Genomic DNA, 27,754 nt, shown 5'->3' with positions numbered 1-27,754 from the left:
CCCAGCTTCAAGTGATTTTCAAGGCCTCAAAGTTGAATTTTCAGGTATAGCTGTCCTTTCTGGCTGGCTGGGTTTGGTTTCATAATTTCAGGTGGTTCAGGTGGGGTAAAAATTACCAGTCTCAGATAAACCCAAGTGAAGTAGAGACCTCCACCTTGGAAACACCAGAATAAGCCATAAACATCAGAATGAGCTGAACTGCAACAGTTCAACTGAGTGAGAGCTTTGAGAGCTGGTGAATGACAGGGAGATGAATCAAAATACAGTGAAAAGGATTATTTTCAGAAACATCTGGGAAAAACAGATTCAACCCAGCCCTTGCTCTCCCAAAATATTCAAGCATAGATATTGGTCTAGGGCTTGTAAATGACACTCACACTTTTTGAATCTTAATGAAATACAACTTAAAAAAAGCCTTCCGTGCTTTCTAGGAAAATAACCCACCTAATTACTCCTACTAAACCACCACTGTGGAGGTTGGATTTTCCTCTTTTGCATTTCCCCTTATCTTCCCTCTTCCATTTCCCTCCTGACTTTTCCCGTTTGTAAATCAGGCCCTGGCCACATTGAAAGGCTGCTCGTGTCGAGTAAGGCCTGGTGACTGAGGGATGCCCAAGGCAGGAGGCAGCTGGAAAGGACAGAGCCATCATTTTCAAGGCTCAGGTCTGTCTTGTTGCCTGTCCTGTGACCCTGAAAACGTGCCTCTCATTATGGCAAAGGTGTCCAAAGACAGCAGACAAAAATCCCTTTCAATTTCAGGCCTGACTTGCCTCTACTGCCTTCTCTCCCTTCCTCTGCTCCTTGTCTTTATGGTCTTCCTATCCTCTTGCTTCCTTTTTGAACCATTCCTCCAGCTCTTCCTTGGCCCTATCAACACAATCGATAGGAAACGTGCTGAAGAACGTTATCCTGCAGGTCCTTCCCCCAGCCCTGCCCTCATTCTCTCTTTATCACTTAATTGGACAGTTCCAAACTTTTCCTAGCCCAAGCTTGCTCTTGCCTCCTCCTCGAGCCTTCCAAGGAGAAAGCTGACAACTCTACAGGGCTTGCTTTGCTCTGGGAGGACTTTTTTCTCCTCACAACATCAGCCTGGGGCGGGACAAACAAAAGGGCTTAATCTGATGGGGTCATTGGAGGTTTTTTCTTCTGGACATGTCTTTGTCCATGTCATGCTGCCAGAAAACATAAATTACACCTTTCCTCTTCCTTGACCTCTTGTCAGCAAAGCTCAAACCTCTCTGGGATCACTCAACACCTCCTTCTCAGCCAGGCTGAGAGGCTGAGAGAGGCTTCTCCAAGAGACATCCTTTGATTTACCCGCATACCGACCATTAGAGATGTCCCAGAGCATCTTGTCTCACCTTCAGCTGCTCCTCTAGAAGGCAAAAGTCTCCTCAAGGCTTGGTGCCACATCTGCCAGCCCTTTTTGGGCAGGTCAGGTGCTCTGGGGTTGCTCAGGTTGCTCCAGCAATCTGTGCTTGGAGATTATATGGTGGGAATTCTGACATCCTTGGATGTTAACCGAAGGTGACCCCTGGGTTGTAGACACATGATATTGTGTTCCTGCCTTTGAAGCCCCCATGGCCTGACATCCCCAGAGTGCCTGAGGCTTTTCCTGACCCAGCAGAACTCAGCCCTGACCTTCCGATCACCAACCCAACCCCAAATCAGGAAAACAAACCAAGGAAAGGGAATACCCCAGCTTCTTGCAGATCCATGACTTACATCCGTGATCTTGGGGTTGGTGCACTTGCCCTTGGTGCTGGACAGCTCCAGCCACTGGCTGTCCTGGGCTGGGCAGTGCTGCTTCAGCGTGCACTGGTTCTGTCCCTGGCACCAGCCACACTCGAAATCGGGGTCGGCTTTCAGGCAGAGTCCGCAGCTGTCCCGCATGGCCCCGCACTTGTACAGGTGAACTGCAGGGATAGCAAAAACACACACGGGCCTGAGAGATGCAGACAGCACAGGAGAGTGGTGGGATGGCAGTGGGAGCAGGAGGGGAAGGTGTCTGGGATGCTCATGGCAGAAGCAGGATGGAAACTTTCCAGGGGGCTGAGGAATGGGGAAAATCGTGAACATCCTTCTTGAAATAAAGTGCATTTGTTAGTTCATTCTTCATGAAAAGTGTTTTTGGAAGCTGAGAGCAGAAGGGAGGATGCTGCTCTCAGTAGGGTGAGATGCTACAAGCAGGAGGTTGGAGGAAATGCTGCTTGGGCAGTGATTTGGCCTCAGTCCCTTCCTTTTTCATGGAATGCCATAAGGTGTCACCAACAACCAGCCTCAAGCTCAGCACTTCATCCTAAAAGAATTTTCTAGACCTGGTCAACCCACAGCTTAAACTTGGGTGTGAAACTGCCCAGAACTGTGTGTTAAGATGATGCCAATCAGGTTTCCCACTTGACAGAAATCCCAAGAGATGACAGTAAATACACAATGGTTCATTATGAGGCTGATTCCAGGGATTCACAGCCCCTTCTTCTGCTCCAGAAATTCAGTCTGCTTCCCACTTCAAAGCACTGAGCTGATTCCACTCTAATACAGACAACAGTGATTAATGCTTAGCTCCATTTTGGGCTGTTAAATGATTAGAAGCACTCAGAGCTTTTTCTTAATAAAGCCTGAAAATATTGAAGTCCTCCTACAAAATGAGATAATGTTATTTATCCTTATTTTACAGATGTAGAAACTGAGGCCTGGCTTGCACAGGGGACTGATAGCAGAATTCTCCTCCCAGAAGATGAAGGTGACAGAATCAAGGCTCTCAGACTTTTTTTTTTTCCCTGCATTTGTGGATATGTTGGGAGATTTTCCCTCTGTGCTTCTGTTTTGCTGTGTCCATAGGTGACTGAAGTGGTTGTTATCGTTATACACAATCCCAAAGCTCAAAGGCTTTGGATATATTTGTGCTGAAATGCTCTGTTCCTTCCTTCTATTGCCCATACCTTCCCCCTAGAAGTCAACAAGTATTGGCCAATGCAAGAAAAAGTCAGAAATTCTTTATTTCTCCAGTCTGGGTGCAAGAAAAGTATCTAAAAGTACCCCAAAAAGTCTGCAAAACATCTGTCAAGCACAGAGTTTTCCAGACGTCATGGGATACATCCTTTTCCCTTATTTTCTGTTGGATTTCCTCAAATTTGCTGAGTTGTTCTGCTCGAGGTGCTGCCACTGGGTATCTCTGTAGGTAATTCAGTAGGTTTGGGTCAGTTTAGCCTTCCAACCTCCCAGTCCAGCCCATGTGATGCTGGTTGTGAAAGCAGTGGCATCTTGGTCACCTCTGTATCCTCATGAGAGTGTGGTATTGCCTCCATGTGGTACCTCCATGGGCACATGCCTAAACTCTCCTCCTGACCAAAAACATGATGATAATATCCAAATTATTCATCCAGGCTAGCCACCAGCCAGTGCTGCTTCCCAGATTTTGCCTAGTCAATATTTGCAACATTTTGGCTTGGAATAACCCAAGAAGGACCTGTGCCAGAGATGATTCTTGAGTTCATCCTCTGGTCTGGTTTATGTTACTGGCACAAACAGTCCTAAAACATGACTATGAGCTTTATTTTAATCCTACATCACCAAGGATAGCTCAGTACTGCCCAAGAAAAGGATTTACACTCTTGGTGTGGACCGTGTTGTGTCAGGGCTTCTCATTTTATAATGGTAGCACAAAACTAAGCAGGACTGGGGCAAGTGCCCAAATTCTGACCTCTGAGCCACGCCTTTAAAGGTTGTCACAATCCATGACACTGTTTGGCCCCAGGAAAATTAATACTGTCCTTGGCACAGCTGGGAGAGCAGGAGAAAACTTCAGAGTAGAGGCAGGGTGGCTGTTTCAACACAGGCTGCGCCTGAATGCCAGGGCTGGGCAGGAATCTCCAGCCTGTTGTGTTTGCTGAGTGGATTTAGCACTCAAAAGCCACAGTTTTGGGCTTTTGGTGCAGGAACTCTGTCATTCAGAGAGGGAGAAGGGCAGGATGGGGAGAAGAGTTGCCTTCTGTGTTGCTCTCCAGCTTCGAGGTGATGTTGGTGGGAACTTTATGCACCACCCCTTAGCATGAGTGTGGGTGTGGAACGGTGTGACAGCACTATGGGAGTACCTGATGGGGACAGATGGAGTGGGAGAAGATGTGGGAAGTGTCCAAGACAAGGTAAAGGGAGGGAGGGAGAAATTTCTGAGAGGGGGTGATGTGAGAAGAAGAGAATCTGCAGGTGTGAGCTGCAAATGCAGAGCAGCCAAGGGGAGGAGTGGCATGAGGGGAAGGTTCCAGGGTGGAAGGACAAGAAGGAAGAAGAAGAGGTGAATGGACCACCCATCTCCAGGAAAACCCAGCTTGCCTCAGGGTCGTGGCTGGATGTGCAGCCCCCTCTGTGAGGGGCACATCAAACCTGTGCCAGCGGTGGTGGTTAAACACAGGTGGTTTTCAGACCTTTTTTATCATTATCATTTTATTTTGCTCAGAATTCTCCCACCGGCGAGCTGCAGCCTTTCTGCTCCCCTTCTGCCTTCCCCTGTTCATTACTAAATTGCCTCTGAGCAGAGAGCCCACTCTCCTGGCATGTTAACTTGAAGAGCATCACTGCAGGAGAAATAAAGAGGGGGAGAACAAGCTGGAGAAGGAGGGGCATGAAAACCAGACACGAGAATGCGGGGAGAAGCGGGAGGCAGAGACGATGAAGGGAGAGGGAGAGCAACACAAGTGGGAGGGAGAGTCGCATTTCTCAGGTGGAATGAGAGAATTGGAGGGCTGGGGGGAGGCACACAAAGCACTCAAAAATTGGTAATTTGCAGAGTGCAGAGAACAAGTGTGTGCCAGCCGGCACTGGGAGACGGTGGCGGCTTTGTTAAGTGTAGGGAGCGAGGGCCCGTTGCTAAGGTTACCGCTTCCAAGGACAAGTTGAAATAACTCTTTACCTTTGTTCTGTGCTGGGTTGTCAATGTTGAAATTCCCGTTCCACACGACTGTCAGCTCCACTGGCAGGCTGTTAATCTCCATCCCTTCATACGAGTACTAGAAGTGGGAGAGGAAAAACGAAACAAAACAAAAAACCAAACCCAGACTTACAGAGTGCCTGGAGGTGGGGAGGGGATGGGATGAGGCAAGGGGTGGTGCTGAATGTTGGGAACAAGAGAAATGGAGCTGTCACTCACCTCCCTAACCAGCAGCACCTGCCAGAGTGCCACAGGATGTTCCCAAAGCTGCGGATCTCAAACCGTGCCCCTCACAAAAGCCCATTAGGTGAACATTCATAGAATCCCAGAATGGGGGTGGGAGGGACCTTAAAGATCACCCAGTTCCAACCTCCTGCTATGGGCAGGGACACCTCCCACTATCCCAAGGGTGCTCCAAGCCCTGTCCAGCCTGGCCTTGGACACCTCCAGGGATCCAGGGGCAGCCACAGCTGCTCTGGGCAACCTGTGCCAGGGCCTCACTCACCCTCACAGCCAATGATTTCTTCCTAATATCTGATCTAAACCTTTCTTCAACTTAAAGCCATTCCCTCTTGTCCTATCACTCAGAAAAATATTCCATGATGTAAGTGTGTTTGCATGTGATGGGCCTTAAGTTGGAAAGCCACCTTCTAGGTATCGAGCACAGCTCTGAAAAGTATTTTGCCAAGCTGGGTGCACTTTTAAGGTGTAAATTACACATTCTGGGTCTTCCATCCAACTGTGCCTCTGCTGTGTATTCCGTAGGTGCTGAGTGTGTACGTGAGGTTATCTAGACTAGGGATGTTTTGAAGAACTCTTGGAAGATGAGTGAGGTCTCGAAATCAGGGAAACCCCTTGAAAAAGGGGAAAACTGAGCCACTGTGTAATTATAGACCTGTCAGCCTAACTTGGCTTCCCAGAAAGAAAGTACATCAAATTATTAAACAATCAATTTATAAGCACCTGCGAGATGATAAGGTGATAAAAATCAGCCAGCATGGATTTGTCAAGAGCAAATTGTGTCAACCCAATCTAATTTCCTTTTTGACAGGCTTAATGACTTTGTGGATAAAGGGGAGGCAGCAGATGTGATTTATCCTGATTTCAGGAGAGTATTTGCTAGTATCCTACAGGAGACTTCCATAAACAAACCAGGGAAATACGACCTAAGAAAGGCCACCATAAGGTTTATGTAAAAACTATTAAAAAAAAATCATCAGATAATTCTATGTCAGGCTTGGAGAGTGTTTCAAAAGGAATATTGTCCTGACTCTGGCATTACTCGGAATTTTCACTACTGACTTGGATGATTTCATGACCCTGTTCTGGAGAGGGTGTAAGAACCTCCAACAGCAGGGTTAAGAATTCAAAACAAACTTGACAAATTGTAGATCTGGGCCAAAATCAACCAAATTAAATTCAGTGCTGGCAAATGGGGAATATTTTTCAGTAGGAGGAATCAATGCAAACAACTCTGGAACTGGAGTGACTGGGCAGTGCTGCAGGAGAGGGTCTGGGGACTGCTGCAGATCATGAACAGACTGTAAATCAACAATGCCACATCGCTGCCAAAACCCAAACAATTCTCATTTGGGGATGGAGCAGATTAGGTTTGTTACATGTGTAAACCCCAGGAGGCAATCTCTTCCCTACTCAGAACCAGAAAGGCTTCAGCTGGAGCAAGGAGTATCCAGTTTCCAACAAATATGTCTTAAAAAGCTGCAAAAAAACCTCTGAGAGAGTTGGACAGATTTAAACAAACGCTTCTCAGGGTCAGTCAAGGTACGCAGAGGTGACCCCGACAAAGGAAATGGAAGCTGCTCACCCGAGGCCCTCTCCACGTGGTGCTGAGTGCTTTTTTTCACCTGGATTTTGATTTATCTCAAGCCAGTTCACCCAGGGTTCACCCCGCTCCCCGTCAGGCCCCACTGCCCTCCTCCATCAGCAGCTTCCACCCAACACTTCACCAAAAGGCAAAAAGCCTCACGGTGGGAGAGGAGATGGTTGATTCAAGGACAGAAAGGAACAAGAAAGAAGGGGAGAAACATTTCATGTCTGCTACTATTGCTGACCACAGTGCACGTAAGGATTTACCCTCCCGAGAGCAGGAATCTCCCACTGCACTGGGATCTACAGCAGGACAAAGTCCCACTTTGAAAGGAAAGTATTTTCCCCACTACAGGGTCAAATAAGCTGCTTTGGTTGGGCCAAAAAAAGACTCTAAAGAGTCCTTCATCCCTTAAAGTCCCGTTGTGGTTATCCACAGAGATGCCAAAGCTCTGAGCTTTACAGGTAGGTTGTCCTGTGTCCATTAATTGCTCTATAATTGCACAGTGAATGGTAGCTGGTGATTTCTGTCCATTGCAGCTGAGTGGGAGCCGCTTGCACGGTAATTGCTCCTTACACAGGCTAAACCCAATTAGCCATTAATCTGCAAAACGCTGTGATTATGATCCAGTTGTAGGGTATTTATGGGTATTTGTGGTTTCCATGGAAGTAAAGAGCAGCCCAGGTGAGCCAGGTCCTTTGCATTAGAGTGGTACCCACCAGGCTCATTCGGGATTTGCATTTTTGTAACACTTTAGGGTGTCACTGCCAGCAAGATTCAAGATGATGCAGAGCCCTTTGAATTCACACCACTGGCTGCTCCCAGCTCTTTGGGAGATGGGGAAACAGGAGTGGGAAGGAGAGCGCCTGAAAAGTGGTGAATAATTAAACTTCTGCCACTCAGGAACACCTGCTTTGCACAGCACTTTGAAAATGCTGATTTGGGAATGGAAAATGGGGTATATATGGAATAACTGGTCATCCTAAAGTCAGAAGATGAGTCTTAGAAAGGACTCTGCCTCACCAGAGCCTCACGTGTGTTTTGGGATTTAGCTGGAAGTACAGCCTAGGCAGGGCTGCCAAGGGACAGGCAGCTGGAATCTCCTGGAGTCTTTCTTCCCACAGAAGATCCAGAGCCAGCAGCAGGGGCTCAGCTGGGATTTTAGATCTTATCTGTCTGCAGCACCAGGGGCAAACACATATTAGACTTTTTAACTCAGCCAGCTTGTTCCAGAACTGGGAAGGGATTTGAGGGGATAAATCCCATGGAAGAACTCCAAGGATGAAGCCAGCTGGGATGAGGATGTTCTCACTGCCCACACCCGACCCCATCCAATGTTTCGTGGGCTGCATGGCAGCAAAATGGAGCAATTTGCAAAGGAACAGCGAGGAAATGCTCCGCCCTCCTCAGACCACAGGAGCTGCTCGCTCATTGTGGCCCCTCTTCAAAGCCCATTGAACTCAACAGGAGCCTTTGAAAAGGACTCGCTCAGCCATGACAATAAGATGGAAATGTGTTTCAGGGGAGAAAAAAGGGCTGGAGCATCGATCTCCAGGAGAGCAGAGCTTCCCGGACACTCCTGAGAAGTGTTCATACCACCAGGGCTTGTCTCTCCACCTTTCCTTGCACAATTGCCTCCAACACAGGCAAAACATCCCAGAAGATGTAAATCCCACCCCTAAGTCTGACCCATCTGGATTCTAATCACAAGAATCTAATCAAAGCAGAATATTATGGGCAGTCTGGGGACCTGGATGAGAAGGAAAGGCTGTGCTGCCTGGAACACAGACTGTCTCTCCTCAGGAAATGCCAAAAAGCTGCTAGAAGGAGCTGTTGTAATTCACAGGAGCAATGTTTGGAACTCCCAAGTATCCTTTTTTTTGCCTCTTAAACTCTCCAGTAGTATCAGACACTCCTGCAGTTTGTGCAAATCCATATCCATGCCTGACCACTTGCAGCATCCTGCCCTTTGGTGATCTGGCTTGAGCACACTTAGGATGATAAATCCAGAGTGGTTTAATGGTATCTCCCCTTTGGACCTCAAACACGTCCAATAGTGGGGAAACTTCTGCAGAATTTTACCAGAATTTTAGTGTTGGTTTGTTTTCCCCAACACCATTTTGTGATTACAGCTCAGATCTGGGGATTGATTCCTGTATCTGGCTCTCCCACCAAAGTCCTTGCTTGATCCTGTTTAATCTTTCTTTGCATCAATTTTCCAGCCATAAAAAAGGCAGAAAACTTCTTGCTGTCTCCCTGGATTCTTTGCTTCCCGGAGCTGGGACTGAATTTTTTTGTCTGGGTATCACCCAGGCCAACAGAGTCCATGTGATTATTGGGGTTTCTCTTTCATTTAAATGCAGATAAATAATAATTAGGGAAGTGGATGCCCAAGGATAACATTCCTGGTGGGAGTTTTGGAACTAGATGATCTTTAAGTTCCCTTCCAACCCAAACCATTCCCTGATTCCACAGCTCACAGCCCCGTGCGTGTCTTTCGGCCACCCATAACTGTGTTTTCCCAAGATTTCTGTGAATAGCTCCTCGTGTTTTTTTCTCAGCTCTGCTTTTTATTGGATTTTTATTTTAACACTCCCTTCACTGTGAGCCACACCAAGGAGTCAAATGCCACTGAGATCCCTTGCTAAAGAGCGATGATGTGACAAATAGAACAGACTCGCTCTCCTGTCCCTAAGCCACGCAGCGCTTTCAGCTGCACCACCTCGGGTCTCACAGCACACAGACCTGTGAAGAATTTGAGACAAAATCGTCAGCAGGGGTTCTGCTGCTGGCAATCAGGGTGTGCCAAGGCCAGGGGTGGGCAGGAACCAAGCCAGGATGTGGGATCAGCCACTGAAGCAGGCGATGGCACTGATCACGGCATGCTCGGGTGGGTCATCCCTCCCCATCTCCCTCTTCCTCAGGCCAAAGGCTGATCATTTTGGGCTGATTGCGAGTGCTGGGGCTCCCACTGCTTCCCACTGGGAAGATTACTCTCTGCCCTGATACATCCAGCAGTTTCAGCCATTCCTGATGGCATTTTTACTTATTTATATGTCTCCTTAGCTCCCCTGCTTTTCATCCCCTGCCATCGCTCCGTGTCCAGGCTGTTGGCAGAGCTATCACGAGTGCAATAAGGAATGGCAGGAAGAGTCCCTCTGAGTGATAATTGCATGCCTTGGCTGGTGTGACAGAGGACAAAGCCCAGAGCTGAGAGTCTCAAACCACTTGACAAGAACAATAATTGTCCCAAAAGGTGCTGCCTTCAGTGACTTATTGCTGTTATCAAATGAGATATCTCTGGGAAAGACAGGGAGAGAGGCAGATGTGGCTCCTGACTGGCCTGAGCACCCAGGGACCGTCAGTGCAGGATGTGACATTACTGACAGACAGACTGGTCACACCTGGGTGTCCTTAGAGCATCTTTAACTGAAGCTGGAGCCACTTCGAAAAGGTGTTTAAGCTGGTTCCGACCTCTGGTGTAAATCTTGAGGGATCAGGAAATGCAGAGACAAAGTTAAAGCTCTTTTCCCGATTCCATCCTCTGTGAAAGTAGGAAAAATCCAGCATTTTGAAAAAGTTTTTTCTGTGAGAGGCAAATTTGAGCTCCTGGGTGCCTCGTGTGAGATGGGAGGGGGCAGATTTTGAGGCTCCTGCTGGAAAACAAGCCAGGACTAATTGCTTAGTCTAGCATGCAGCACCAACAGAAAGCTCTGCTGGCAGGACAGCATCCCTTCAGGGACACACCATCACAGCACGTCCTCCCACCCTCCCTTGGACCTTCTCCAAGCCTGCAATGCAGGTGCTACATTCAGTGCCTCCTCCAGCAACTCTGCTGAGTAAAAAAGCTCTGTCAGAGGGGGTTGGTTCAATTTGCAAACAGGCTCAGACAGCTCTTTCCAAAGCCAGGTGACCCCCGGAGCAGAGGCTCATTGTATCGCAGCGGCTCCAGCCTGAATGCTAATTCTGGCAGGGAAGGAAATAATCATGATGGAGACAGATCTCCAGCACTCCTTCCCTATTGTCTGTGTCCTCTGCCACCTGCTCAAACAGCCAGGGCTTCTCTGCTGCCTTTTTGTATCTCTCTGAATGTTGCTTTCTTTTGTCTGGCTCTCCCTTTCCACATCTCTTTCTCTCAGTGTCTGGCAAATTCCGAGCAACAGTGAAATAACATTTCTCAGGGAAAATAAAAAAAATAAAGAAGAAGAAAGAACCCAAATCAAAGAGTCAAAACTCCTTCAAAAGGAAGGGGAAGAAAAGGGGAGAAGAGGAAAGACAAGGGAAGGAAAGAGAGGGAAAGAGAGGGAAAGAGAAGGAAAGAGAAGGAAAGAGAGGGAAAGAGAGGGAAAGAGAGGGAAAGAGAGGGAAAGAGAGGGAAAGAGAGGGAAAGAGAGGGAAAGAGAAGGAAAGAGAGGGAAAGAGAGGGAAAGAGAGGGAAAGAGAGGGAAAGAGAGGGAAAGAGAAGGAAAGAGAAGGAAAGAGAAGGAAAGAGAAGGAAAGAGAGGGAGAGGAAAAGGGGAAGACAGAGGGAGAGCAGAGGCGGAAAGAGGATAGAAAAGAGTTGATTTTATTCCCAAATGAACCTCTCTCCCTGGAGAAAAAAGAGATCTGCTTGAGCCACCACCAAACACAGGACAAGCATCCTGCAGACAACACTCAGCAGCGAGGTCATGGAGTGCCTTGGCACAAGCCTGAGGCTCAGCCCTGTCACCCTCGGCAGCTCTGGCAGAGCCTTGAGTGTTCTGGCTTAGGAAAACAGACATTAAAGTGAAAATGGTGCTGTCACAGCACTCAGGCATCCTATGAGCAAATCCATCTGGGGACTCATCAAAGCTCACTTCTTTGGTCCCAGCCACTGGCAACTTCTTGGTGCATGCAGGGAATAATCACCATTACCTGTCAAAACCAGTCTTTTGTTGGGTTCTGCAAAGTCAGATGCTGAGGCTGGCTGAAGTTACTCTCCTGCTCAGCCCAGCTATGCTTAAAACCATCCTGAGATAATTCATGCTTAATGCCTATTTGTGCCAGAGAATTCGTGACTCTAAAGGGTCATTAAATGTCTCTCTTGCCCACTAAGACTCTTTGGACAGATGTGATCTCTGCCCACGTCCATATAATTCCCCCCTTTAGCTTCCACCATTTCAAAATAATACTTTAAAAGAAAAAGTGCAATACCTCCTTAACTTCCCAGCCTGTCCATTTTTAACCTCAAACCTGAATGCTCACAGGTCATTAACCAGTAATGAAAACCAGGCAGAGAAGGAAGGGAGGGAGACAAAGAAACAAATAAAAGAGCATCGTTGGGAAGTTGCTTGTTTGCAACAGATGTAAAATGTGTGAACTGCCTGTAATCTTCAGCTCTGCTTAATGCAGCAGAATATGTTGTGACAAGCAGTGCCCAGCGTGGAGTGGCAGAGCTGCAGTGAAGTGGCGAAAGCCTGTAATTAGCTCTTTGACTAATAAATCATCTCGTAGTAGCAGCAATGAAAGCGACTCAAGGCATATCCTGGAGACATGAATCTCGTGGAGAAACCTTCGGAGGAGCAGAGACTTTCATTGCATGTGGGCACAGCTCCTGGCTGCTGGCAGGTGATTGTGTTTGTCCCCAAAAGTGACATTGCTGTGGTGACAGCACTGTCGTGATTCACACAGGTTCTCTGGAAGGAGGATCACAGATCCTGCACTGCAGCTGGGGAAATGGAGGTGGGTAGAGACACTGAGTCTCCTCAAAGGGCATGTGAGGGCTGGAGGAAGGTTCAGCTCAGCCTAAGGCCAGGTTGGACGGGATTTGGAGCAACCTGGTCCAGTGCAAGGTGTCCCTGCCCATGCAGGGTGTTGATCTTTAAAGTCCTTTCCAACTGAAACCATTCTGGGATTCTGTGATCTCACCCTTTTTCTGACCCATTACATGCTGGCACATGTCAGACTGTTTATATGGGGTTTTTTATATGTCCCATCATCAAACTCCCCCAAAACACCCTTCACTCTCATGTTGGCATGAACACCTTTTTCCCCACTGGAACCCCATTTTGTGGCTCTGTGGGGATGTGAGCAGGTTAAGCCCATATTGATGCCTGTGGGTCATGGCTGAGGTGCTCCAGCTCAGCTGAATGTGGGGATCCAGGGACAGAAGCAACAACTGAGTGGTGGCACCAGCCAGTCCAAGGAGAAAAAAGGGCAGTTTCAAGCTACCAGCCAGCCTTCCCCTGACTGTGTTTGGAACCAGAGAATCATTAAAGCCAGAAAAGACCTCCAAGATCATCGAGTCCAACCTCCAGCTGAATCCCCTGTGCCCACTAAACCATATTGTGAAGTGCCATGTCTGTGCCCCCTTTGGACACTTCCAGGGATGGTGACTCCACCACTGCCCTCAGCCTATTCCAGTGCTTAATCACTCTTCCAGTGAAGAAATTATTCCTGATATCCAACCTGAACCACCCCTGGCACAACTTGAGGCCATTTTCCCTTGTCCTGTCGCTGGTTGCCTGGGAGAAGGGCCTGACCCAAACCTCACCACAACCTCCAGGTGGCTGTAGAAAGCAATAAGGTCTCCCTTGATCCTTGTTATCTCCAGACTAAACAACTCCAGTGCTCTCAATTAGATAAGAAAGGCTGTGACACCACCCCAGATCCCTTGGGGACAGTGCTGTGGGCACGTCTGCCCCTCTGCAGCCCCTTGCTCACCGAGGTGTTCTGGCACTGCACGCTGGAGCTGTTGAACCTCAAGGCTGGCACCCTCTGCTCGCTGCCCTGGATGTTCAGGATGCACTCGTAGCCCCGCTGGCCCGACTGTGGCTGGGGCAGGTTCTTGGCCTTCAGCGTGATGGGTTTGATCACCTCCACGGGCACCAGGATCTTCTCGGCCTGCAGCAGCTGGGGACAGTCCTGGGGAGAGAGCAGACAGCACTCCAAGTCAGCACAAGGGTTTCCCAGCCCCAGGTGGAGTCCTGTGGTGCTTCCCAACCTTCCCAGCTCACCTGATTACGAAGCCTTTGCAACTCCCTGGGCCCTGGTTTATTACAGGGCTGTTCAAGGAGCGTTCCTGGGAAGGCTCAGATAAACAGGTGAGGAAGGATTGCTTTCACAGACAGTCCTTTCCTATCTCCCTGGCTTATTTCAGCCTCCAGGACCCAGGGAAGCCACCTCTGGTGCCTTTTAATACCTGCTCCATTTATTTAGGTACAGGAAAAGCAATCATATTCTGTCCATAGATTTAACCCAGTCACAATGCCACGATAAAAGTGAATAAAGCAAAAATCTGAGCATAATTCCTCACTTCCCAACAGCCAACACACCACTGTACAAAAGACACAGCTCCAGCAAGACCTGTTGGAACCTATGGAGTCAGGGATGTCAAAAAGAGAGTTTATTTTGGCTTAGAACAGGAAAAAATATTCATTACAGAGATCTGGACCCAGCTGCCAATAAACAACTGTCACACAAAGCACGGAGATCCCCTGGAAAAGTTTTCCACTGGCTCACAAAAGGAGCATTGCCAACTGGGTGTTGCTAAGGTGGTGCCTCTTCGTGGGTTTCTCACACAGGTGAGCTCTGGGCACCCAAAGCTGCCTCGCAGGTGGCTGCATTCAAAGTCTCATTAATTAGCACGGCTTAATTAGTTAGAGTGGCCACGCTCTGCTTCTTCATAGCACAGTCAGACAACTGCAAGATGTCCCTTTCATGGATGCTGGGGGGACATCAGCGCTTCAGGAAATTACTGAAGCTTTTGCCTGTCCTGCCCACTGTTAAAGGCAGGTCCAGCTGGTGCCAGCAGAGACAGGGAACTGTAGGAGTGGGCAAGAGGAAAATGACTGATTCGGGGCAGAAAAGTAGGGAAAGGGACTGAAAGGTTCAAGAGTGGAATTTATGGCTCTCTGAGAGCCTGGAAGCTTGTTAGAGCAGATGGTGGGAGCATCTTAGTGAAGCAAATAGCTTAGGGAGATAAAGAAATGGATTAGACGTGTAACATCTGTAGTTACACCAAGCAGGGACAGAATTACAAGAGCCAGCAGTCATCACATGGAGGATGTGAACTCATCCCTGGCCAGGGGCAGGGAGAAAATCCAGTAACCACCCAATGCATCCCTGCAGTGAAGTCCAGAAGCCTTCCCCAGTCCCAAAGGGGGTCTGAGGGTCTGTCCTAAGGGGGTGCCAGACTGAGGAGTCTGAGAGATGATTTTTTTTATCTGCACTTAGAGGGTGATGCTCATGGTGGAAGTAACTGTGAGCTAGCGATGGGTTCCAACAGGCCTTGCCCAGCCTGGCACCACAACCAGGACAGCCAAGCACAGCCACTGGAGCTGGGTGGAGATGAACCACCTTGGATCTGGTGGCTCTTTGCCTGAGCTAATCTGGCACAAGGCCTGGCTTGATGTGTGCTGCCAAGGCTTAATAAGCCATCCCATTAACCTGGCTGGGAGGTGGAAGGGTTGGAGGAGGAAAGCCCACGGGGTACTGCAATGCAGGGATGAACTTTATCCCTGTCACCCTCTGCTCTCTTGGGGGTTGAGGACTGAGGAGCTACACCCTGCTCCAGCACTCCCTGCTCTCACTGCTGCTCTGTCCTGTGATGAAACCTCTCCAGGGAGCTCCTAATGCTGAAACACAATGTGTAAAGTGTCACAGAGATGTTTTTCTTGGCAATAAAGCAAGGCTTGCCCATCAGGAAAGTCTTCCCAACCTCAGTTTCAGTGGCTCTACCCTACCATGGCACACCAGCATTAAGGCTCGCTGCAGCTACTCAGCACGAGAAAGTGAGGCATAATCTATAATTCTGGCTGATTTAAGACCTATAAAAGCCCAAAAGGCCTGGGGAAGGAGGTGGTTTAGGCTACATTAGAGAGATTCCATTGCTGATTACACCAGCAGATACCAGGTGCAAACACCATTTGGGACCTTAAAGCTTCAACACCCCTGACCCTTCCCCATCACCTGCCCAACATTTCCTGGGCCCTCTGCCTCAGCTGCCTCTCTTCCTTGTGGCACAAGAAAAGACCTTGGCAATGGCCTCTCCATGTCTTTTTTCTCCCCAGCTCCAGGAGCTGAGAGAGAGATGCAGTGGCAGAGGGAATCAGTGGGGCAGGAGGATGGGAAGGCCCTATCTGCTGCCGAGCAGCCGTTTCCCAGGAGTGGGCATTTTACTTGATGTCTGTCAAAGAGAAAAGCCTCTGATGGGGGCTGCAGGATGGAGGCTGGAGATAGTCCACTCTGTTACCTGCAGGCCAATCCCAGCTCTTCAGGCTGGTCTTTCTTGCGTGGCTTTATCCCATTCCCCTCCACCACTGGTGCTGTAACCTTTCCGATAACACTTGTTTCAAGTTCATTAACAAGCCGTGATTGAGGCAGCCCCAAAACAGGGTTCGTTTGCATATAAAAAGCTTTGCAGTGCTGTGAGGAAGTTCATTATAGATAATTGAAGAGGCAAGCGCCATAAAGAGGAAATCCTCCCAATGTGGCTTTATCTGATTGACCTAATGTTCTTTCTAATTGAAACGGGGAGGGGAAAAGGCAATTTCATTGGGTGATGTACTGCATAAAACCTCAGAGCTTGGACCAGGCTCTGGGTTCAGATTCAAACACAGAACTCATTTTGCAGCCTGTGTCAAGCTTTGGGTGCCTGGCCAGGTTTGTGTTTTTGAGGGGAAAGCATCAACCTGCCCAGAGCAGCCCCAAGCAGAAAGCTCTGTAAAACAGAGTTATCTTGGACATTTTACAGTGGAGGCACTTTCTCTTCACCCTTCTCCTTTGCTGTGGACATCACCTAGGCTAAAAAAAAATACAGTTTTCACAGGATGTAGGGGAAATAAAATCATAGACTGCCAACAACTTCAGCAAGGACAGGCACAATCCCATCCTTTTTGCCTTTGATATATAATAAATTAAACCTTTTGCCTGACTCTAAGGGGAGCTGGTTCCCAATCCAGAGAATAATTGCTGATTCATTTTGTGTGTGTAGCTCCATTCTGGTTCTTGAATGCTTTCAAATGAGTCAGTCCATTTAAAATAATATCCTCCACCCTTGCCAATTACTGGTATCAGCAGCGATGCACACCTCACATCACCAAAATTTTGCCAATTACCAAGTCAGAGAGCTTTTGCAGCAAAAACACCGCACGAAATGGGCTCTACTCATTGGGTCGATGGTAGTTTAATTTTCTTTATTTATAACTCCTCATAGAGCGCCTGCAAATGTGTTTTGTTGTAGCTTGCAGGAATAATAAAGCTTCAGAAATATGAGGACCTTTTCTCTCACATGTGTGTTATGGCCTTCATCAGAGCTGAGTCCGAGCCAGTCTCCAGTGAGAGCCATCGTGAGGATGCTGCTAAAGAGAATGAGGAGAGCTCTCTGAGGCCATGTGGTCTTAGCCCTGAGCTAATTAGTTTGGTTTCTTTATGGTGCTTCATACATCCCGAGTTACGACTTCATGGAGGTTTCACGGTGCTGTTTCCCAGTATAAGCTGGAGACCGATCAAATACCCCAAGTTCCTCTCCTAGGAAAAGGCATGCCAGGATGTTTCACAGCTTTGTGATACTGCACAGGTTTTCTTCCAACCTTATTTTGCACAGTTTCTCTCTCCATTGCTGTTTTTGGTCAGGACTATGATCCAAAGGGGCATCAAAGTATTTTCCACTTTCCAGTAGAAAAGGAGCTTTATCTACTTTGGATGATAGGCATTCCACACGGGAGCAGGGAACACATCCATGAAGGTTTAATACAATGAGCCCCCCCACCTACCAACAGCTCCCACCTTATACTGGTGTCCCAGTTCACTCATCTCTGCTTGTGCATCTCACGTCACACAGAGCATTGAGGGGAGGGAAACTTTTCCTTTGCAATCCTCCCTCATCATCCCTGGTAGAATTGGCTGGATCTCCACTTTCTATGGAAGGAAACTCAAGCTCACCTAATGCTGAGGGCATTGCAGGCACCACTGGCCAGATAAACTCAGCCCTTGGCAGTGGGTTTTCACCCTTCCTTTCCCAGAGGAGTAAGAGTCACCTCCATTTGGGAACAGACCACTAATTCCTTCATTACTCCTTCATTACTTCAGCACTAATTCCTTCATTACTCAAAGCATCCAGTTCCTCTTTTCTCTGCCATTAAAATCCATTTCTCCATCCTCGACTTTAGGGGTTTATTTTTAAGACTTTCCTTTCAATATCCCTCATCCAGCAACCATCTTTGTGCCTTATCCAAGCCATCTTGCCTGAAAAAAAAAAGACCATAAAATGAATCTAAGTGGTGGTGACCAAGATTGACTCACTCAGGCCCTTTGGGGCCCCATAAGAAATGAAACTCCGAATGTTATTTACTCAGATATCACGTAAATAAATACATCTTTTGTTCATCTGCTCTGCCGAGCTACAATGTTCTGTTTTCTCTGCATTCCCTCTGGCTTTGTCACCCGCCCACTCTGCTGTAATCAAGTCAAGAGGGTAAGAGTTGAGAGGCAGGGACTGGGTTTTTATAAAGATATCTAGACCATAGCATCTGGATGCTCGGTAAATTAAACTAGATTTAAAAAACCATCAAAACAAAAACAGACCAAGGAAAGAGAAAGAAAAGGAAGGCAAGGAATGAGAAAAAGGAGAGACAAAACAGGCAAAAAAGAGGCAAAACCCCCCTAACATTTCATTGACTTTGGAGAAATCCGATTTCACCTGGATAAAAAGCAGGAAAAAAGCAAGTTTACAAATGGAGGCAGCAGGGACTGCCTGGAATCTGTTGCCTGAAGTTGTCTCTCACACCTCTGCACAGTCACACAGGGTCACCACCCGAGGCTTGTTTAGCAGCCACCCTGTGCTGCTGCAAACCCAGGGCTCCAGGGCTGACAAACTGGTTCCTTTTAGACTCCTGCACAGCTTCCCAGATCCTGAACAATCTGGAGAAGGAAGCAGCAAGGAGCTCTCCATCCCCAGTGCAGGAGGAGAAGGGCTGAGTTACAGTCCACGTTGTGTTTACATTATTATACCACTAATTCTTAGCGTCGTAAAAATTATATTTAAAATTTACACAAACGGTGCTGGTGAACATTATTATGTTATAAAGTGGAATCAGGTCAATGCCTTGCAGGCAGGAATCCAAGCTCCATAAATTTCTGGATATACTTCCCCCAAATTTACATCGGCACCAGCAGCAATCAAACCAGCTCTGAAAAAAAGCTCACCCAGTCAAAGAATTTTTTAATGCACCATATATTTTATCTGCACTTCCTAAGTGTACAGTGTTGTTAGTTTGATTGATGGTGTGCTTATTTATTGGCACAGCAAAAGTAATAATACATGAGGAAAATGCTCCAAACTTTAAAGGCAGCTGATGAGGAGAAAGCAACAGGATTTATGGGAAGTGTAAACATCTGCAGAGACAACAAAGGAATAATTGAGTCCTTGCATCTCTGTCACTTCTGGTGGCTCCTTTCTAGTTAAGAGTCTTCCATGCACTCAGGAGCAAATTCCAGCTCTCTTTTGCCAGGCATTGCAAGGGGTTCTGGTGCCTGGCAAAGGTGGTTGGCCTGGAGGCTGGTGGCCAGGCTAGGGAAGAGGTTTGGCCCTGTTTCAGCCCTGTCTGCTCTGGCAGCTGCACATTTCAGTGGTGGCACAGATTAGGGCACAGATACCACAGCTGGAGGGAGACCAGCAGATCATAAAATGGGTTGAGTTGGAAGGGACATTCATTAAAGATCATCTTATTCCAGCCCCTGCCATGGGCAGGGACACCTTTCACTAGAGCGGGTCGCTTTAACCTGGCCTTGGACACTTCCAGGGATGGGACACCCAAAATTGCTCAAGGCAACCTCTTCCAGGGCCTCCCCACTGCTGGGCAGATCATCAGCTCAGCTGCCCTGGGTCCTTGGCCTCGGGGTTGTGAAGGCTGGGGAGCGATGAGTGATGCTGATCGCCAGAGAGCGGCTGCTCAAAAGCAGGATCTAAACGAAGATAACCAACCTCCCCTCCCACGGCTCACTGCCCACTCCTGGTGATTGGGAGCAAAGGGATTCCCCCAAGGCCACGCAGGCTGTGCTGGGAAGCGACCCAGGTCTGTTGAGAGCTTGATCCTAACCCAGGACTATTCTCCCTCTGAAGTCAGTCCACACATCACTGCTGATGAACATTAATGATTTTACCCTCCTTTAATTCTTTATTAATAGAGTCTTTCTTAGCTGGTCCATTATTTCACGAAGATCAAGGTCAGGCTGCCATAATTATCCAAGCGCCACATTTATCCTTTTTAAAGAGAGACACAACATTAGCTTTCTTTCAGCCCTTTGCTGCTTTGACACACTCTCAGAAGGAGAAGTAATGATCCAGAGAGCAGGAGCCTTCTGGTCACTGGATTAGGGGAGTGGACTAGTGACAAAAATAGTCGATGGTTTTGTCATGAGGTCCATCTGCTCGCTGGAAAGAGGCTTCTGGGGACATGTGAGCAGCCTCAGTCTTGGTGTTTCCTGAGTTTGGAAATCATAAATAATACGAATATGAGCATTGAGGAAGGTGGTGTATGTGCAAGAGACAAGAAAACCATGTGTTTACTTGGACAATCCATCATTTGTTAAAGGAAAACCCTGATTAAGTAAGAGAGTTCCTCCAAATAACTCACACAGGAAAACTGGATTGTGCAAAGCTGTGGAAAGGACGGAGCAGAGCACAGGCACCTCATAAAGCAGTAATTAATTCCTTCTCTAATTATGACTATATAAATCTGCACCCTTCCCAGCCAGCCTGCTGTCCTTCTATAAGGACTTCTATCAGAAGTTCACAAGAACTTCGGTGTATGTTCCTGCCCATGGCAGAGGGGTTGAATGAGATGATTTTTAAAGCCCCTTCCAACCCAAATAATTCTGATTCTATGATAATGACATTGAACTGCCACTCCTCAATGAAGTTCAGTATGAACCAGTGCCAAGAAATGGCTTTGGCACACGTAAGGGGCATTATCCAACTAAGAATTCCTCAGAAGTGAGAGACATTCCCATGACAACACTGTCACATGAGCATTTCTGGGGTCTAACAAGGGTTGAACCCAAGGTGTAGCGCTTTCTTCCTAAGAGAGGACCAAAAGTCTATTTCTCTTAAGCTGTGCATTTTTACAGAGTCAGCAGGAACTTGGGAACTCCAGACTCTCTGGAACTTTGAGAGCTCCAGACTTTGGCCCAACGAGGCCAAAAATGGCCAATGAGTTTGGAAGTGAACGGAGGAGACAGAGGAACAGATGGGCTGGAGGTTGTACAGAGGTCACATTGATGCAAACCCACTTCCTTCAGAAACCAGGACAGAAGCCCAGGGAGTCATCCTAGTTTGGCTTCCACAGTGGGAAGGTCAGGACCATGATATCACAGCTCTTATCATCCTCCCCCTCCCCGAGATCCATGACAGCATGAGATAACACCCAAGCCAAAGCAAATGGACTCATGCTCAAAGACAAGGCAGGGAAGGAAGGTGTGGGCTCAGCCTCCCGGAGGTCCCCCAGCAAGGCAGGAGACACATTCCAGCCTCACCTCTTATCTGCAGCCTCAACATCCTGAGAATGTTTCTCCCTGGCCAGGCCCCAAAGCAGTGAATGCAGCTGATGATACAATGGAGAAAAGCGAAATCTTTTGGCTTCCCAGCCAAGACATCACCCTGGACTGTCTGAATGGGGAATTGTCCTTCCTCCTTTGGACTGCAGGGTGCCACAGGGATCCCAGCAGTCCTGACAGATATCCAGAGAGCCAGAAAACCCTCTAGCCACTTGAGGCATTACAATGGCCCTGCACTGAGCTAGGCTTTCAAAACAACATAAGCTGTTCCTGGTGTTTTTTCAAGGATGCTGTGTTGGCGGGGATAGATGAACATTACCCTGCTGCATTCTGAGATCACTGTGTCCTGTGGGATAGATAATCCTGCATGACAAAGATGAGCAGCCCAACTGTTATGAAAAACAGCGGGGACACAGTACTCAGTGTCAGATGTTTCTCGTATCTCTCATTCTGACCAAGCTCCCTGAGTTGCTCCTCGAAATCACAGGAGCAGATCCTTGATTAGTCACTCACAAGGTGAGGCTGAGCTCTAAGAAAACAATATGTGCATTAAGGTAGGATGAGCTGCCCTCAGAAAAGCCTTTTTCCATCATTTCTCAGTTCCTGTGGTGGTTTGGTTGAAGGTCTCAACGAGGGGAGATGGGATGGAGCCGTTGTGCACCAGGACAGATTTCCTGCAGATCCACCACCGTAATTGTCAGAAATAGATTAGATATTAGATACATGAGATGTATATCAAAAAGAAATTATTTATTCTGTGGGTGGTGAGGCCCTGGCACAGGTTTCCTGGAGAAGCTGTGGCTGCCCCTGGATCCCAGGAAGTGTCCAAGGCCAGGTTGGATGGGGTTTAAAGCACCCTGGGATAGTGGGAGGTGTCCCTGCCCATGGCAGGGGGCTGGAACAAAATTAACTTTAAGGTCCTTTCCAACCCAAACCAGTCTATGATTCTATGAAACAATAAATCTCTGAAACCCTGCTAAAAGTTACTGCAGAAATGGAACAGGTTACCAGCCTTTTCCCCTGCCAGCTGAAAGACTGCAGGGCAGAAAGGCTCAGAGATGGCAAAAGATAGCCAAAAATAACAGAAGCAGCCACTTCACACTCATCTTCTTCACCTCAGTACAAGTCACTGTGACTGGCAAACAACAGCAAATTATCTAATTTGTTTGTACATGCTCAAAGGCTTCTCATGAGCAGCCCCCACTGTGAGATCACAGCTCCAGGAACTAAGGATGGTACAAGCACCTATTAACTGGAAGTGCTTACCCAGAGGGTGTGGGGGAATCAGAGGCATGGAAAGGTGAACTCAGAGTCAGAAATACAACTCTCCTCTGCTGAAATAAAACCTGTGGCTCTGACACTGGCTCTGAGCCGTATTTTCATGCTCTAACAAGACTCCATGAACAAGGGGGAGGCTTTTTGTCCAGCCTCCAATTTCTGTGTTTAATTTCCTCCCATTATTATCTGAAGCACCCCCTCTGAAGAGGATGTACCCGGTACAGGACACATCTCCTTTTCTGGGAAAGGGCTTGTAATGATGGATGGGGGCTGAAATGCCACAGCCTGAAATGCCAAACCACCAGGAGTCCCAAGGCACAGCTGGATCCAAACCACCAGCTGCAGCCTCCTCCTGGATTACTTCTGCCTCCACTGGACATGATGCAGAGCAGACTGAACTCCATCCCACGTGCTTGGAAACCCTCCTAAGGGTGAAATAGATGCTAAACACCAACCCCCTCTGCTGCAGGTGCCACGAAATGTGTGCAGATCCCACCTGCATGGGGTGGCTGCCGGTGTCCCTGCCTGCTCACAGCACTGGAAAGCAGCCTGCAGTTGCCATAGAAACTCCTCCTCACACCCTCCCCTTAATGATAGACAGGTGCCAGGATAAATGAGGGGATAACTGACGAGCCAGGAAAGGGTTTGGAGCACTGGGGTTGGCCTTGCTGGAGCTGTCATTACAGCCCCTGAGAAAGGAGAGGTGCATTCATTTGAGCAGGGGCTGAGGCTTCCAGCAGTCGCCTCTCTCGATGGGTTAAGTGAAGCTGGAAAGAGGAGAGGGATGGAAACCGAGCAGTTGCCACAGCAACAGCTGAAGATGCATCATCAGAAGGGTTTTTGATGCAAGGGAGCAAGGAGTTGTCCACGGTCACCTGATGGCCCAGCAGGTCCTCTGTCCCCTCCCCAGTGCAGCCACTCAGTTCACTGGGGTGCATTTTGGGAGGAGGTGGGTGCTGTGACTTCCTTCTGCACCTTGAAAACGAGACAAAAGAGGACATTTGGAGGGCCTGGAAACCTGTCTGAGTTTTGGAGACCTTGGGGCAAAGTCCTCTCTGAGTCACACTGAGAGGGAGAAGCAGGATGGAGAATGCTGAGTTTACTGTGAAGTCCATGATGAGGAGACACGGGCATTAATGCAAATAAATCAGGACAGGATAGGATGGGATGGGATGGGATGGGATGGGATGGGATGGGATGGGATGGGATGGGATGGGATGGGATGGGATGGGATGGGATGGGATAGGATAGAATAGAATAGAATAGAATAGAATAGAATAGAATAGAATATTTTCAGTTTGAAGGGACCTACAACCACCATCCTGTCCAACTGCCTGACCACTTCAGGGCTGACCAAAATTTAAAGCCTGTTCTTAAGGACATTATCCAAATGCTTCTTAGACGTCCATCAGTTCAGTGTGAGCTGTCATCATCACTCTCCACCTTCCTTTTTCCCCCTTCCTTCCACCCCGTTTCCCAACAAACACCTTCCCAAGCAGGACCAACAGCTGGGCAGAGCTAAATCAGTGCATTGGTGGTGGAGACCACCAGGACAGCTCGTGGTTTGGCACGAGGCAGGAGCAAACCCTGGGCAAAGCTGGGCTCTGCTCCTCGGCAGCTGCTCTCCAGCCTGCGGCTCACAGGGCTCCCCATCGCTCCTGACAAATGAATGTTTGAAGCAGTTGTTCCTTTTATGTGGGCTTTGCTGTCATTAGCACGTACAACTCGACATAAAACACCTCGGTGCGAGATCTTTTCTTCTCTTTTTAGGCAGCAGATGAAAATCCTTTTAATGAAAGGCTTGTTTGGGGAAGGAAGAAAAACACACGCACACATGTCGGCTGAGCAGGGAAAGATGAAAACCTCCTTCAAGGTAATTAAATGATTATGTATCTGTTAAACCTGGTGAATAATAGATTTGTTATCTAGGCTTGCTTTTGGCTTTTGCCATTTTTCCCCCTCTTTTTCCCTTACACAAAGCTAAAATCCTTGCAAGGCCTGGAACAAGATAATGTTCATCTTCAAGAAAAAGGCACGAATAAAAGATTTATTCCTTTATCCCATCAACTCGAGCAGGCTACCCCAGCATCCCATCCTGGTACAGAAATATTGACATGAAAACTACTCCCTAGATCAGAGCAGATCCAGGAGACAAGACATATGAAGCAACCAGCATTGGGTAATTGATATCAGGAGACAGGTATTGTTTCTACAGCCTCTGTCACACTGGAGACCCTCAGATCAATCATTTTACACCTCTTGCCTCAGTTTCCCCCCAGTTCTTGTTGACTGTCTTGCCCATTTACAGAAGGAAGTGGCAGAGCTCTCTTGCTTGGTGATTGTGTCAGGGAAGGGTTGATTTCAGTGTGTGAATCTGCAATGCAATGGTTTGTGCTCAGACTCTGAAGCAGAGAGAGGATGGCAGAGAAAAAATCCAAAAATTCCACTCCCTTCTATCTCTGGGACTAATTCCCTCCACTTTTGTCATCAGCTCTTTGGGAGGAACAACAGCAGCACCAACAGCAACCCACTTCAGTATTAAAATGTCCTTTTTTCCCTCGTGCTTTCCCTTCTGTAACAATATCAGCTCCCCTTTCTAAAGCAAGAAGTCACTCAGTATATTTCAAGAGAGTGGGCCTGGCTTTCAAAAACCTGCTGTAAAGGGAAATTACACGCCAAGGTGAAGTATTTCTTCCACAAATCATCCGGGGACATCATGAACCCTCTGTGATTAAGATCAGTGCCATAATCGTAAATACTCCTGCTTTATGACTGAGCTGGAGCTCCTCACTGGAGCAAACATGGGCTTTCCCAAGGCTCCCAGAGTGGCTGATCCAGATGTGTTACAGACAGAACCGATTCGCCTGACAAGTGGCAGGTAAGAAAGTTGTATCTCTGTGTTGATGGAGAGGGAACAGGCACTTTCTGTGCTTTCTACATCTCTGGCTGTTTTGCCATTCCCAGCCTGGGGCTGGCTGGTCCCAGCTATCCAGGAGGCACTTCAAAGGCTCCCCTTGGATGGCAGGTAACAGCATTTTCTGGACAATGTGGGTTGCAGCCAAAGCCTTTCTGCTGTCCCTCTGGATCAGTCCCAAATTCATCCAGCATCCTGCACTAATTGGCAATTCATACTACAAGGAAATAAAAGCAAAAATCCCAAGATCCTCTCAGAGAACGTGAACAAAGCCTAAATTAAAGGCTGAGCCTGCGGCAGCCCAGAAACTTGTGAAGCATCCTAAGGAGATGATGGAGTCAGGAGGACACAAGGCTCCCTTTCAGAGCACTCCAGACTGGCCCAGGGCTGAGGGGTGCCAGCCCAACGAGCCCATTTGCAGCCCAGGCCATCTGGAGAGTAGGAAACCTCTTCCCACTGGATGGCAAGATGTTGTACAGGCAAGGAGAGAAAAAAAAACCACCTGAGGGTGGGCGTAGCAAGAGAAGGTGAAGGCCGTGGTGAGGAGGAGGGTGAAGGCTTGGTGTGCCAGCAGCGATGACTCCAGAGGGAGGGAGTTTCTGGCACAGGTCCATGTGGCAGAGCAACATCAGTATTTGTTTTGGGAAGATGTCCAAGTTAATCTGCTCAGCAAACTCATGAAGAGACAAATGGGATGGTCCAACCACCCCACGCTTCCCATCAGCACCTCCTCAAGATTTTCCAGCTTAGCTGGTACTCACACCTGGGGAGTGGCAGAGCCTTCCCTCTCCTCACCCTCCAGGGCTCTAAATGCTGGGAGAGGAAAGGACTGAAAGGAGAACGGAGGTGAGAGGCCAGTAAAAACAGAGTCACTCAAGGTGAGGGTGCACTCTGAGCACTGCTGAAGTTGGGAGCAGACCTGGGGCCTGACAACCTCGTGGGTCACATTGTGTCACCAGGAACCAGGTGAAGGTCAGGGTTGGCAAAGTGGAGCCAGGCTCGGCTTTCTCAAGGTACTGAATGGTTTCTATTGTTCAGAGAACCCACTCAACAAATAGGCAAGTGCAGAGGACAGAAAATGATTGAATTACAGATGACAGTAAAAAATAGGCAGTGGAAGTTTCAGTGAGAGTGATGAGCCAGTGAGAAGATGGCTTTTCAAGTGTGGGAGATAGATGTTTGTTCAAAGTGCCATTTGACCAAAAAACCAAAAACTCCTTCTGGACACAGAGTGATTGTAAATCTGTTTGTCTCAGTGCACTTGTGATGCCATCCTTGCCCAGCCCTTGAGAGCCACAAACACACAGAGGGAACGAGAAGGGCCCTGAAGCTGCAGGGTATTTCTCACACTGCCAGGCACAGAGCAAGCTCTGAAAGTTTTGGGGGTTTCAAGGCCTTTATCCTTGCAGATTTTGTCATTCCAGTTCTTCCTCTGTGGAGCAGACAGAAAAACCAGATCCTGAGCTTAGCAGATCATTCCAAATGTTGTATCCCAGGGGAATGAGATCCCATTTGTGCCCAGAGAAGGCAAAAAGCTGCTGTAGCCCCCGCTAGCAATGACCTGTGTAACATCCACGTGTTGCATGATGCTGCCATTGCCTTGTAGATCAATTGTGGCTTTCCAAGGTCAGGTTTGTGCCTCTTCCTGCTGCCATGAACATCTCACTTTTGCAAGATCAGAAAGGGAGTACAGAAAGCTTAGCAGGAAATTCTCTGTTAAAGGGGGTAGAAGGGACAAAGACCAAACTCTAGTGACAGACAAAGCCCCTCAGAATGGAGCTGTCTCCTGAAGAGGACATCTTTCAGAAACAGAACTAGAAGGGAGGTGATAAAGATAAAACAGGCAGCATTTGATGAGTTTCTGCCTCCTCCCCAGTTCTGCAGAGCAACACCTTGGAGAGGAGAAAGACCAGTGGCTGTGCCATCCCCTGTCCCTTCCCTAAGAAACTGGGATAATTCTCTTGATCTCCTTCCTGATGGATCAGGAGACGCACTGAGGTTTGTAGGCGCCTCACTTGGGCAGGGGACTGGAGGAGAGGAGAGGTGGGAGCTGGGAAGGTGGGTCCTTGGTACGTGAGGCACACCAGAGGAGAGCAGTGGTGGTGGTGGTGGTGACATTGCACAGTGGAAAACTGAGGCAAAGTGTCCCAGGGGATCCTACTCAGCAGGATGAGGTTCCTACAGTGCCTGGGGTGGAAGGGACAGAAACCTGTGGCCAGCAGGACTGGCCAAAGTGTGACAAGGCTCTATGAGAGGGAGTAGGGCCTCTCTGGCTGGGATAACCCTGGGG

At 48.2% G+C, this 27,754-nt stretch overlaps 1 protein-coding gene across 6 annotated transcripts in view; it reads right to left on the bottom strand.

The window, feature by feature from the left end:
* The window catches only part of PLXNA4 (plexin A4), a 394,209-nt gene that overhangs the window by 68,027 nt on the left and 298,428 nt on the right, over positions 1-27,754 (bottom strand). For all 6 annotated transcript variants that reach the window (XM_069034287.1, XM_069034294.1, XM_069034280.1 and 3 more), the window contains 3 exons: positions 13,440-13,640; positions 4,910-5,006; positions 1,726-1,916 (listed from right to left, as the gene is read on the bottom strand). In XM_069034287.1, coding sequence (XP_068890388.1) covers positions 1,726-1,916; positions 4,910-5,006; positions 13,440-13,640 — 489 coding nt within the window. The remainder of the gene's footprint in view (positions 1-1,725; positions 1,917-4,909; positions 5,007-13,439; positions 13,641-27,754) is intronic.

The sequence above is a fragment of the Aphelocoma coerulescens genome, chromosome 1A (assembly GCF_041296385.1).
Source record: "Aphelocoma coerulescens isolate FSJ_1873_10779 chromosome 1A, UR_Acoe_1.0, whole genome shotgun sequence".
NCBI lineage: Eukaryota > Metazoa > Chordata > Aves > Passeriformes > Corvidae > Aphelocoma > Aphelocoma coerulescens.
The sequence above is the reverse complement of the archived record's forward strand: the minus strand, read 5'-3'. Positions and strand labels throughout refer to the sequence as shown.